This window comes from Lactuca virosa, chromosome 5, assembly GCF_052849685.1.
Source record: "Lactuca virosa cultivar CGN04683 chromosome 5, Lactuca_virosa_CGN04683_v6, whole genome shotgun sequence".
NCBI classification, from domain to species: domain Eukaryota; kingdom Viridiplantae; phylum Streptophyta; class Magnoliopsida; order Asterales; family Asteraceae; genus Lactuca; species Lactuca virosa.
The window spans coordinates 85,178,543-85,191,244 of record NC_136430.1 but is presented as its reverse complement, the minus strand read 5'-3'; the positions used below and the strand labels follow the sequence as shown (position 1 = coordinate 85,191,244).

General features: G+C 37.6%; 1 protein-coding gene across 1 annotated transcript; it reads right to left on the bottom strand.

The window, feature by feature from the left end:
- Positions 1-7,472: 7,472 nt before the first annotated feature.
- On the bottom strand, positions 7,473-12,469 carry LOC145110832 (coatomer subunit alpha-1-like). Its single transcript, XM_079047143.1, has 5 exons — positions 12,291-12,469; positions 11,961-12,178; positions 10,832-11,326; positions 7,786-10,749; positions 7,473-7,711 (listed from the first exon to the last, which is right to left on the bottom strand). The coding sequence occupies exons 2-4, from the start codon at positions 12,166-12,168 to the stop codon at positions 7,811-7,813; spliced, it is 3,642 nt and encodes a 1,213-aa protein (XP_078903269.1). The 5' UTR covers positions 12,169-12,178; positions 12,291-12,469; the 3' UTR covers positions 7,473-7,711; positions 7,786-7,810.
- Between the last annotated feature and the right edge of the window lie 233 nt (positions 12,470-12,702).

The window sequence follows — 12,702 nt, the reverse complement described above, 5'->3', positions numbered from 1 at the left end:
CTGTGGTTCCGGAATAGAGTTTGGCTTTGTGATGTTCGGTTTGTACGAGAGGATTTTCCGGAGTTGGTTGTGGTTCCGGAGCTGAGTATGGTTGAGGATTGTTTTGGTGAGGAGCATGAAAATGATTTTGGTATGGTTTGTAAGAGGGATTGAAAGGACGTTTGTATTTCATGGAGAGTAGAGAAAATTCATGTTGGAAATGGAGTTCAGAGTCCATGGCTTTAGAATCATCAATAGGATAGTTCTGTGTGGGTAAGACAGGTAAGGAGGACTGAACAGATGGAACAATGGGTTTGAAAGGGTCCGAGTTGGATGTGTTCGGAATGGATGGTTCAAAGGAACTGACAAGAGCAAGAGGACCTCCGGAGAGTTCCATTATGGTCTGAGCAACATTAGATTCATGTCCTTGAAGTTCATCAAAGAGTTGATAAAGCTTTAACTTTTTCAAAGAACCATTACTTTGGAGACAAGATTTCACATTTCCCATCCTTTACCGAGGCTGTTTATGAACTTGAGAATGTACTCCAAGGGAGTTCGGACAATCCCATGAGCAGTCATGTTGTTGACTACTATTCGATAACGGTTAGAGACTGAGGCCACTGATTCACCAGGAGTGGTAGTGAAAGTGTCAAAATCATTGACAGCCGAGGTGAGACGCTTGTCTTTAATGTTTTTCGAACCTTCGATCAGATCTTGGAGAATGTCCCAAATCTCTTTTGCTGATTTACACAACTTAATGTGTTCAAAGAGTGAGGGAGGAACACCAAACACCATTTCCCATAAGGCAACTTGATCAGCATGTAGCTTCTCAATATCATCTGCAGTTAGAGGAGCTGGATGAGTCTCATCTTGACCCATAAGCTGAGCAACAGCATCTCTCACAACTGTTCTTACAGGAACATGAGGACCTTCTTTGACGGATCTCCAAATAGCTTCACCTTTCTCTTTAGCTAGTAAAAATCTTTCCATTCTAATTTCCAGTGATCATATTCTTCCACAACTAGCAGTGGGGAACGTGTAGGGCCACCCACGCTATTTGCGATTTGCATTGAAATCATTTGTTGAGTGTTAGAAGCAGCCATTGAAGTTAAGGTATCTTCAAGCAAAAGTGGTATATAGAAGAACTTTTATCCTTAACACAGAAATGGTTGAAATACCAAGGTAATTTCAAACCAACTATAATCTGATCTTGTGGATTCAAAGGACAACCACTCAAGCTCTGATACCAATTGAGAGAACAAATTAATCTGATGCGCAGGGACAAGGTTTGAAAACTCAAACCTTGAGTTAATGCTTAAGATCAATGTCTGCTTGCTAATGAATGTTCCAGTCAAGTCTGGATAGGCCAGTCAAGTCTGAGTTAATGTATTCAACAAATATTCAAGCCATAAATGAAGAATGAGAATTAAGATTAAAGTAAAGTTAATAAATGAAGAACAAAGAGAATGTTGTAAAAACAAGAGAGTGAAGTAAATGAAATATTGCTAAAAAGTTTGAACAATCCGTCATTTAGATTTGCATTAAAAGCTCCTATAAATAGGAGAGCATGATACAAGGTACAAACAGGGATACATACATAGGACTGGATAAAAAGGATATTTCTGACATTCTGATTGTCCAAGTTGACAAACAGACTAAGTCCTATGAAATATCTAATCATGATAAGTAACAAAACTAATTAATGCACAGTGAAAAAGGTACTGATTGGGAAACACAAACATTCCGGTCCAAACATTCATTCCGGAATGCCTTCTACTCATCTGCTCCGGACTTGGCTTGACTTTCGGACTCCAACTGATTCCGCACCAACTTAACACTTCGGAATCTTGACTGACTTCGGATCTTCAAAAAGAATTGAGATTGCTAGAGGTTCACTTTCAGGTTCCAACATTGATTAAGAAAATCACTTTATGGACTCCAACAAGCCTCTCGAAACTGCTATGAAAATTTCACCCCGGCCTTATTAAGAATTGGTTTTAAGAAATATTGTGTTGATAACTCTTTTTTCATCCATAAACATGAGAAGACATACGTAACAACACTTATCTATGTCGATGACGTAATTATTATGGGTAAAAATGATGATAAGATACAAGAAACCAAAGACTATCTTGATGAAAATTTCAGCATCAAATATATTGGATTTTTGAAATATTTTTTGGCATTGAGGTTGCTCAAACTTCAGATGGTTTGGTTTTTGTGACATCCCCAATTTCACGGTCCGAAAAGACCGATTTGTTTATGCTTGATTTTAAAAAAAAAAAAATCAGAGTATCTTTTAAAGAAATACGTTGCGGAATTTGTTCCCAAAAACATGATAAATATATTATCAAATCATTTCCGAGGAAATGTATTTTATTCATTTTAAAACTTTGGGATGTCATCGTCAAAACGGAAACATAAGCATAAACAGAACTTACATTCATTTACACTAGTGATTTTACATCTCCTTTAATCTCTTAGTGTAACATAGCTTCGTATCGACACCTGTGATACAAATAACTTGAGTGGGTCAGGTTGGGAAACCTGGTGAGTATATAGGGTTTTTAACCCACAATAATAAAGTTATTGTGTTTTATCATCAAACAATTAACCCAATTACCCATCCCCATTATCTTATTTATTTCTTAAGGATTTACCCTAAGAATCATCTATCACTCATTCCTAAGGATTCATCCTAAGGAATAGGCACGAAGTACATCGCCGCCAGGGTTTATACAAAAGGCACTAAGTCCATAGCTGTCAGGGTTTATACAACATGTGTTAAGTCCATAGCTCTCATTTATCGACATTATTATTCACGGGAATCCACCTGCAATACATGTCAATGGGTTTTTAGAGTACATATGATGAACATATAGTTCACAACACCTACAGGTTGCGAGCCTGCTAGTGTTCCACAGACCGTCTAGAATAGTCCATGGTTGTCATCCATACTCTGTCGAATGACGGGGGCCAACGTTTGGGTAAGGGCTTCTCTCATATTTCACCCATCACCCTCATCTCATGATCTATATCACTGATCATCTCATTTATCCAACTCATCTTTCATCACATACCAACTATTTCATCTACCCATGTTTTACCCAACATTTTTGTAGATATAAAATACATATACATTTTAAATCATTTAAAACCTGTATAAATCATTCATTCAACATCCATCTCAAATAAACAAACAATATATATATATATATATATATATATATATATATATATATATATATATATATATATATATTCACATAGCACGTATTTTATATAAAATACATCATATCTATGTGTAAGATGAAAGTGACTATACACTCACTTGTAGCATGTTTTTATAGAATCTAATTAGAAATGGTCAGCGGTTCGTGATCGTCGGGCTCGGAACGCGGAATGCCTTCAGCAAACGAGAGAGAAAGAAGAGTTTTAGGTGTAAGAATGGCTGAGGTCGAACTTGCTATTTATAGGGTGTTCTGGGCCCATTCACGTCGTGGACTTGATGTTCACGTCGTGGTGGATGGTTGAATCACTTCGTAGGCTTGCCATCTGCGTTCTAGCTCCGAAAGGTGTCCGGATGACATTTTCACGCCGTGAATCGAATGTCCACGTCGTGGACTCTTAACACATCACTCTCATAGACTTAGCACGTGTTTTCTAGCCTCGATTAGTGTCTTTGACTAGTTTCACGTCGTGAATCTCATGTTCACGTCGTGGACTTGAGGCGGCTAGGGTTTCAGCCACGTGTCATGCCCTCAGACAGCTACATCTTCGGAAGGCCATAACTTTTGCATACGAACTCCGTTTTCGACGTTCTTTATATCCACGCGTAGGTGGAGACGTACTCTAAAACTTTCTTTTAGGTCACAAAGGCTAAAAAGTATTTTATCATAAACTCACTTTTTATGATTCCCGGTGTCGTGCCGGTTTTGTCGCGAAACTTCGACAGGTCATAACTTCTTCGTTATAACTCGGATTTCAGCGTTCTTTATATGTACGGAAACCTTGTGACAAATACTAAATCTTGGTTAAGATTATTTCTTATAAATAATCATATATAAAAAAAGTCATTTTTGACGTTTATCGTCTCTAAATTGACTAGCCCGAATCTGCGGGCGCTACAGTTTTAAGTCAATGAAAGTATACATTAGACATCCTTGAAGGTAGTGGGTTAGAAGGTTGTCGTCCAACTTCCTAGGGAACAAAACTTGAAACTTGAACTAAGTGAAGAAAGTCCCAAAATTGATGCAAATTGGTATCGACGTCTTGTTGGAAGACTTCCCTACCTTTAAGTCACTAGGATGGATATTGCATATGCTATCAACATTCTTAGTTAATTTGTTGTTGACCCGCTTCAAATCCACCAGGATGCAACAATATGTGTCCTTCGTTATATTAAGGGGACACGTGGGCAAAGGATTTTTTCCCAAAGTAAGAGGCTTAAACCTTGTTACTTTCTGCGATGGTGATTGGTTTGGATGCGTGTGCACTAGAATATCAAGAACTGGGTACTTACTTTTAGTAGGAGGTGCTCATATATCATGGAAAACGAAGAAACAATCAGTAGTTTCTCATTCTTCTGTTGAAGCTGAGTACCGAGCCATGACTACTACAATTAGAGAAGTTCTTTGGTTACGATGGCTTTTAAAAGATTTGGAGGCAACTCCTACGGACCCTGCTCCTTTTTTGCGACAATCAATGTGCATGTCATATCGTAAATAACCCGGTGTTTCATGAACGCACAAAGATGTTGGAAATGGGTGTCCAATGTCATAACTAATTAGTATAACTTTGGGAATAATAACAAAGTCATTTTAAGGTTGCATTTAAAAACTAAAATAGCTAGAAAATGATTTGAGAGATTGATATAATAGTTTATTAATTTATCACAGCTTGATAAATTAATTAGAAATTGGATGAAATTAATTTAGAATTAATCGGAATTAATTGGAATTAATTATAATTAATCAGAAAATCATTTAAAGGTACACAGACAACTGGATATTAATTGTTCAATATTTGAACAACTTGATTGTTCTGGAACCCTAGAAGGGTTGGATGAATTTAAGGGATAAATCCCTTTATGATTTTCGTCCATGGCTGCTAATAAGGCGGAGATTTGAATTAGGATTAAATCTGAATATTTAATTAATTCATATCTGCTTTCTCTGCAAGTTTACTCAGCTATAAATAGACCCTCCCGGCCTTCATTAATTTTGCCCCTTGCTCCCTTGAACTCAGAGATTTCGATTTTTGCAAGCCTCTTTTCCTCTTTCCTAATATTTTGGTGTTTAGTCTTTTTGGTATGATTCTATAGAGGCGTTCTACTTTGGTGCTAGATCTTCCAAGAGCATCAAGGAATTCGAGATCTACAAGTCAAGAAGCAAATTTGATTTTGCTTAAAGGTTAGTAATCCTATCTCTCTTTGTAGTATTATTTAGCAGTTTTTGAAAGTAGATTGTTATAGCTAATAAAACCTAGATCCCATGGTGCATGTACACTTAGGGTTATTTAATTGCTTCCTTTGCCAAATATTAATGTATAGATGCATAGAAAACCTATCAAAAGCATGTTGAAATGGATTGTTATTTTGTTCAAAAAAATGTAGAATCACAAGAAATCATGTCTAGACGAGTGGACACTAAATCATAATTGCCTGACCTTTTGACAAAAGCTCTAGGAACGCGTCAACTTCAAGAATTCCTCAGCAAGTTAGGCATTCATAACTTTAATGCTCCACTTAAGGTGGAGTAAAGAAATCGAGATTATCTTGCCTTGCACTCCAAGGTTTATCTTGTTTCCTTGTTACTAGATTTTTTTAATTATCTTTTAGTTTCCTTATAAGTTTCTAGTTTCCTTAATCGACTCTAGTTTCTCTTGTATTTAAACACTTTTGATCGGTTGAATGAATTAAGCTTTTGCAAATACCAAAATCTTTAACTAGGAATAGTAGAATTTCTGTCGATTTCTAATTCAAAGAGCCTAGCAAATCTAAGATAAAAAGCTTGATTACTAACCTAACAATCCTTCCAAAATCTCGTCCTAACACCATTTCCAACTAGTTTTTTAATTATCGTCGTGGACATCACACATCGATCTTCTAATCTTTTGAACATAGCCAAAACACGCAGCCAAGGACCTGACCCACAGTTTACCAAAACACCTCCAAAAAGACTGTCATACTCGCCATACGAAGCTTTTATGACCTTCACTCATAACAAAGCTTCATTCTCAAGGAGTCTCCATCGCCATTTTTGCAATAAAGCAAAGTTAAAAGTCACCATACTTCCTATATCGAGACCCCCATGTTTTCTAGAAGTTAAAACAACCTCCCATTTTATCCAATGGTTTTTGTGATTAACTTCATCAACACCCCAAAAAAAATTAGTACGGGCAGCTTCAAGCTTCTTGGCCACCGCCACAGGCATAAGAAAAAGAGACATAATAAATTCAAAGCGAGCCTAACACGAGTTTAGCAACATCACTCTACCATCTATAGATAGAGTTATAACCTTCCAGTAAGACATTTTTTTTTCAAAATCTATCCATCACCTTATTCCATCCTTCAACCTTTGTCATGTTTTGTCCCACTAGTATTCTTAAATAAATGAATGACAATTTATGAGGTTTACACCCAGTAAAAGAAGCATAATTCGTGATCTCTTCAAACGTCACCCCCCACACCTTAAAGATTAGACTTGTGAATATTAATTTTAGGACCCGGCACCAAATAAAAACATTGTATGATGCTCACCATATTAATGATATTTGTATGCGTCCACTCTCCCACCATTATAGCATCATCTGTATAACTAAGTGAGAAATTGAAATGTTATCCACCCCTATCTTTAAACTTTTATAAATATTTGTACGTGTGTTGAAGAAGTCGATGATTGTACGCGTCTTTAGCTAAAGCCGATGGATCTCAGCCGGCTTATGAACAGTATTATTCATAAGCTGGACAGGTTTTAATATATGTAATAATCTATCTCGCCGTAATAAACAAAATTTAATTTAGAAAATGAGGTTCCCTCCTAAATCATTTTCCATTTTGTTAAAGATGTTATAGGAAAATGACTAATTTTTTTTCTGTTTTCAAATTACTTAACTCCCCTAATATTTTCAAACTTTGAGGTTCTGATCTATTTTTATATGTTAGAGAAGGGCGATAGGAATGTAAAGAAGACAGAAACGTCGCATCCTGAACAACTGTTAGGGTCAACACCTTGATAACATCAATCCAATCTTTTTGTGTAAAAGCTCTATATACGGAAAACCGAAGGACACAAAAAAACAAAATCTATTTCTTTTTCCTTTTCCTTTGATGCATCAAACTTTTTTCTTTTCTTTTTTTTTTGTTCAATTTTGAGTAAAAATTATGTACTTTATTATTATTATATTACTGCCAGTATTATTGTACCAAGTGAATTTCTTAATATATTAATCTAATCTTTTGCTTTTTCCAAAAAAACAAGAAAATGTAACCATAAAAAACAACCAAAACAGTGTGTATAATCAATCTCTCTCAAAAAAAAAAAAAAAGTAAAATAGCATCCAAGCTCTTTTAGCAACAGAAAGAAAACCTCGAAAAATAATAAGATCTAGTATCGGCTTTTACTAGACAAGTATTGAAAACCTACATATATCATAAAACACCAGCAGCAACAGCAACAGCTCTACAAAGAAGCCCCAACTCATTTTACACACTACCTCCAAGACCTTTAAACTGCACCAAAACAAAAAGGTTAAACTTGTAGATAATGAATATTTTGAATTATGTTTTTTTTAGTGTATACACACCTGAATACATGGAAGAAGTTACAAATCATCTGATCTGCGCAGGAGAACACAGTAAACCCGAAGCATCAGATCCCACCACCGCAAGATCACAAACACTACAAATCTTTCCTTCCTGTGAAACAACAAAATGCGAACTACAATACGGACACAACGCGTCCTTCTGCCCACGATAAATCGGAACATAAGTGGCCCCACAAACAACAAACGGATTCCTAAAATCATAATTCAACTCCGACGAATCCTTCATATTCCTCTCAGCAGCTTGCATAACCGAGCGTGCTGTTTTCGCTTGGTTTTCCGCTGGGTTTGTCTCCAATATTCGCCTCGCAAAATTCGATGCTGTGATCAGATTCCCCGCTTTGTAACACACAGTCATCGCGTTCATCAACACAAGCCTCAAGTGAGGTAACTGAAGGTTACAATGAGTGAAATAAGCTGCTAATTCTTGTTGACGAATAGGGTTATCTTTCGTTTCCCTCCTTTTTAACTCCATTTGTAAACCCAAAACGTATTCTTTCACGATTATAATCAACTCTTTAACTTCATCAACTTCTCTTCGTGACTCCACAACAATCAAAGGAATCGTATGGAGAATGTTGAGGAAAACGCGTAGTGCTTCGGTGAATTTCCCGGTAGTTGTGGCTTTGTAACCGGATTTTAACTTTTCTTCTAACTGAGAAAAGGTAAACACGAGTGTGGGTGGGGCCCGCACGTTTGGACTTGCTGACTCGCTCCAGTTTCTTTCAATAGCGAGCGAGACGACAGGAGCTGATGAGAAAGCGCGTAGGAAACTATGGCTTCCCGTGTGGAGATCCATGAATAGAGATTTTAGCGGTGTGAAGTTTTTGATGCCAAGCTGGCGGGTTAATAACCGCATGGCGGTGTCGAAATTCCCGGCTGCCACATGTTCGGCTGCCAGCGATGATTTTTGAACCCAGATTTGGCTCACGGGCATGCCAGGTGGCGGGGCCACGAATGCGGTTGAGCGGGTGGTGGCGGTTTTAGGTGTGTCGGTGTCTACCGGAAGTTCAATATCTTCTAGACCCCAACCACCCTCCTCGTTATCTTCGTTTTGTTCTTCGCCTTCTTCTACAACAACGCTGATGTCACCATTTTGGATGTCGTCCACGTCAGCAATATTCAAACCTTCACCCCAATCAGCATCCGCAGCGTCTTCATACTCTTCCTGTGCAACATTATCAAGACCACCTTCAAAGATTCCTTTCATGACTCTCAACAACGGCCAGTCACCGCCACATAGGACAGGAGTTGGTGGGACCAAAAGGGAACCGGATTTCCCCGAGGGTAAAATTGGAACATTGTGTTCAAGTTTAACAGAAAGCTCTTCAGCAAGATCAGTCAACCCATGGGTTTTAGCAGTAGCATACGCCAATGGCAAATGTCCAACATTTTCCAAAATCTTGATTCGTTCCTTCACATCGCCTAAATACAACGCGTTATGAAACTGACCCATGACATCGTTTTTCACTTCCGCAATTTTCATCATTTTAGATAATTTATCTAAATTTCCTGTGATCAGATACAAAAACGAAAGCCTCTCGAAGTTTTTCGTCCTCTGATACGCATATTCCACAATTCCAGAATTACCCTGGCGAAGAGCCTCAACACCTAACCTATACCAATGATCTTTTTCATCTATCTCTTTAGCTGAAGCAACAGCTATTTGTATGTTCCCACTTTCTAATGCTAAATTGAAACGGGTTCTTTCGTCTTTTACAAAATGAAGGGCAACTTCGGGAAAACCTTTTTGTTGTAGATATGCGATCATGGCTTGTCCACATAGCTCAGAGTTTCTTATCATGCTCATGACATGATCGTATCTCTTTTTCAACAAAGACAACTTGAAGATATATTCGGTTGAATCGATAACAATAGGGCGATTTTTTCCATCTCGATCAAGACAAAAGATTGTGTTTCCGAATATTTTTGTGATGTATAAAGGGACATCAAGTGTCTTTATAATTCCACTATCGCCATTGGGTAAACAGTATTTGATGTGTGTTAATGTTGTGTATATGAACACACCATTATCATCCCATGATCCACTTTTGACACGGATTGTTTCATGAAGAGTGCATCGATGAGTGAGTTTTTTATCAGCAATGATTATCGAATGCTTACTCAACAATGCAACATTCTCCATGTCATTTGACCAAACAACGTACCTTACAAAAGAAGTTTGAAGGTCCCCGAGGATTAAACGTTGTTGAAGGTCGAAAATGACGACTCTGTCCTCCGCTCTACATAGTAAATTACCTTTACCCGCGTAGAAGATAGCATCAGAAGCAACTGGAAGAGCACTCTTTTTCACAATTTCATTTTTCAAGTTTTTCACCAACACTTGATTGGTGCTCTTTTCAAGAACTGCAAATCGATTGCGAGCTATGAAGATTGCAGAGCCACCAACTCCTCTTTTTGCTTCTTGAACTGTATCACCTCTTGTTAAGCTATCTTTAGGGACAATGTAGAGTTCATATGATCCACCTTCAGCTTCTGAACAGATTAAGACTGCGTTTTCTGTAGGGCTGTAAGAAAGGGTACGTGGGCCCTGGTTTAAACTGACTGATCCTGGCCTTCGGATTGGAAGGATTTGAGTTTCTTTTTGAGTTGAGTACTCATAGAAACGAAGAAAACGATCTTTGATGTAGAAAAGAGAATCACTACTAACAGAGAAAGCAGGGCGTTCTCTTTCTAATTTGAAAACTATCATGCCACTATCGTGTCCTGCTGCAAGAAGATTCATTTCAGGGTGACACCCAAGAATCCAGAATCTATCATGCTCCCTGCGAAAAGTTTGAAGGCCTGTTCTTTTTGTAGCATCCCATACTCGTATGCTTTTATCCTCTGAATTTGATACAATGATGTCTTGTTTTGAGTGAAAAAGAACACATGACACGTTGTTCATGTGACCTCTTAACGTGTCTACTTCCCAAGCCTTTGTGTCTGAAACAGAAAAAGGAAATCTTTTTTAAGTATATTGGGATTTGGAATCTGAAAAGTCTATAAAAATTGAAAAAAAGGGTACCATTCATTCGCCAGATCTTGACTTGGCGATCATCAGCTCCTGAGACAATAAGAGGAAGAGTGGGATGAAAAGAAGCCCAATTCACTCCTCTATCATGACCCTCTAAGACATATTTTACAACAGCATCAACCCCACCGAAGAAATCTGTATTCATTTGACCTAAACGAAGAATGTCATCAGCAGGAGAAACTGTTTTCTTCCTCAGAGCACCAATGTCCCAAACCCGAACAGTTTGATCTAATGATGCTGATACAACAAGGTCCTCTTTTGGATGGAACAAAGCACACATTACATAGTGATTGTGTCCTGTCAAAACAGAGATACAAGTACGAGACTGCCAATTCCATATCCTGATAGTTTGATCATCACTTGCACTAACAATCCAAGGGTACTCATGGTGGAATTGAACTGTCCGTATGTAATCAAGATGCCCAAGAAGTGTGAACAAACATCTGTGGAGTTTATAGTTCCATACTTTGATCTTGTAATCATCTCCTGCATGAACCATTACATGTTTAGTGTAATAGACATTGTGTCATATACCTTATACACATTTGAGAGGATTTGAATTTAACAATATAAAGGAATACATACATACAAGACAAAGTAAAGAGGCCTTCTGTTTCTTTTCAAATAATACTAAACCCTTCAAATTTGTGGATCTCACTTAATTTCCATAACTAAAGACACTTACAAGGATGCATTATGTAAAATCCAATGTAAATTTCATAACCGGAGTCATTTCCATATTTTCCATACTATGTGCATCCTAACAAAGTAAGGCTGCACTATGGCCATTCTATATAGTAGTGAGGTTCCAATCATCATTACAGTCAAAACTTGAATTTTGTAAAACCAACAATTCATACCTGTTAAAAGTTCAGATCGGTCTAATTAAAAGCAAAACAGGAGTCTCTAAATTTGCAAGTAAAAGAACAAACGTATTAGTGCTACATTGGATGTTCGTTCTCAATTGTTATAACTTATACGTAGAAGAAAATAACTTCACATGATCTCACAATGCTATGTAGAATTGTACATTACTACATTCGAAAAACAGATCAGCCTACACAACCGATTATAAATCTGTAAATCTCAAGCGTTTCAGTTATTCAAAAGTTTTACAAACCTCCGGAGACGAAAAGAGGTTGTGATTTGTGAAAATGAACGCCACGAACGGGGCCATCATGCTCGTCAAATCGATCGATGAGAGTTCCCATTCTGTAATCCCATAGTTGGATCACACCGCTGTGAAGACTAGCCAAGATCCATGGTCTCTTGCTGTGGAAACTTAGCCCTTTCACTCTATTGCTTTTGGTTTCAAACTTCGTCAACATCTTCGCTCCGCTTCGTTAATCAATCAATCGCACAAACATCAATTCATTCAATCAGATTCATTTGATTCCGTGCATTGAAAACAAACAAATAAACCTAGATTTCGAGGGTGCATGATAATTACCTTAGATCTGAGAATTCGGAGCCCTAACTTTGATAATTGCTCGGATCGGTCCTTTAGATGTGAAGGTGAGGAGTAGCAGATTTGTGCGTGCGTAGATCAGGTGTCATTTGAAAGAGAATTAGGAAACGAAGTTGCTGGTCGATCCCCTCTGTGTTGACAACGTCGGATCTGGAGCATGAGAAGATCCGGGCTTTCTTAATATATGAAGCCCACAATCCACGTTACCTTGTTACATATCCGGTCCATTTCATAGAAATGGTTAATGTCATTTATCAATCAATTATTTACTATAATACAATTATTTAGTTATTTTAATATTTAGAATAATGTACTTCCATCCATGCAATTTAAGGGGGTGTTTGGCTTATCTTTTTGGGAGGCAAAAGTCCTTTTGGCAAAAGTTACACAAAGT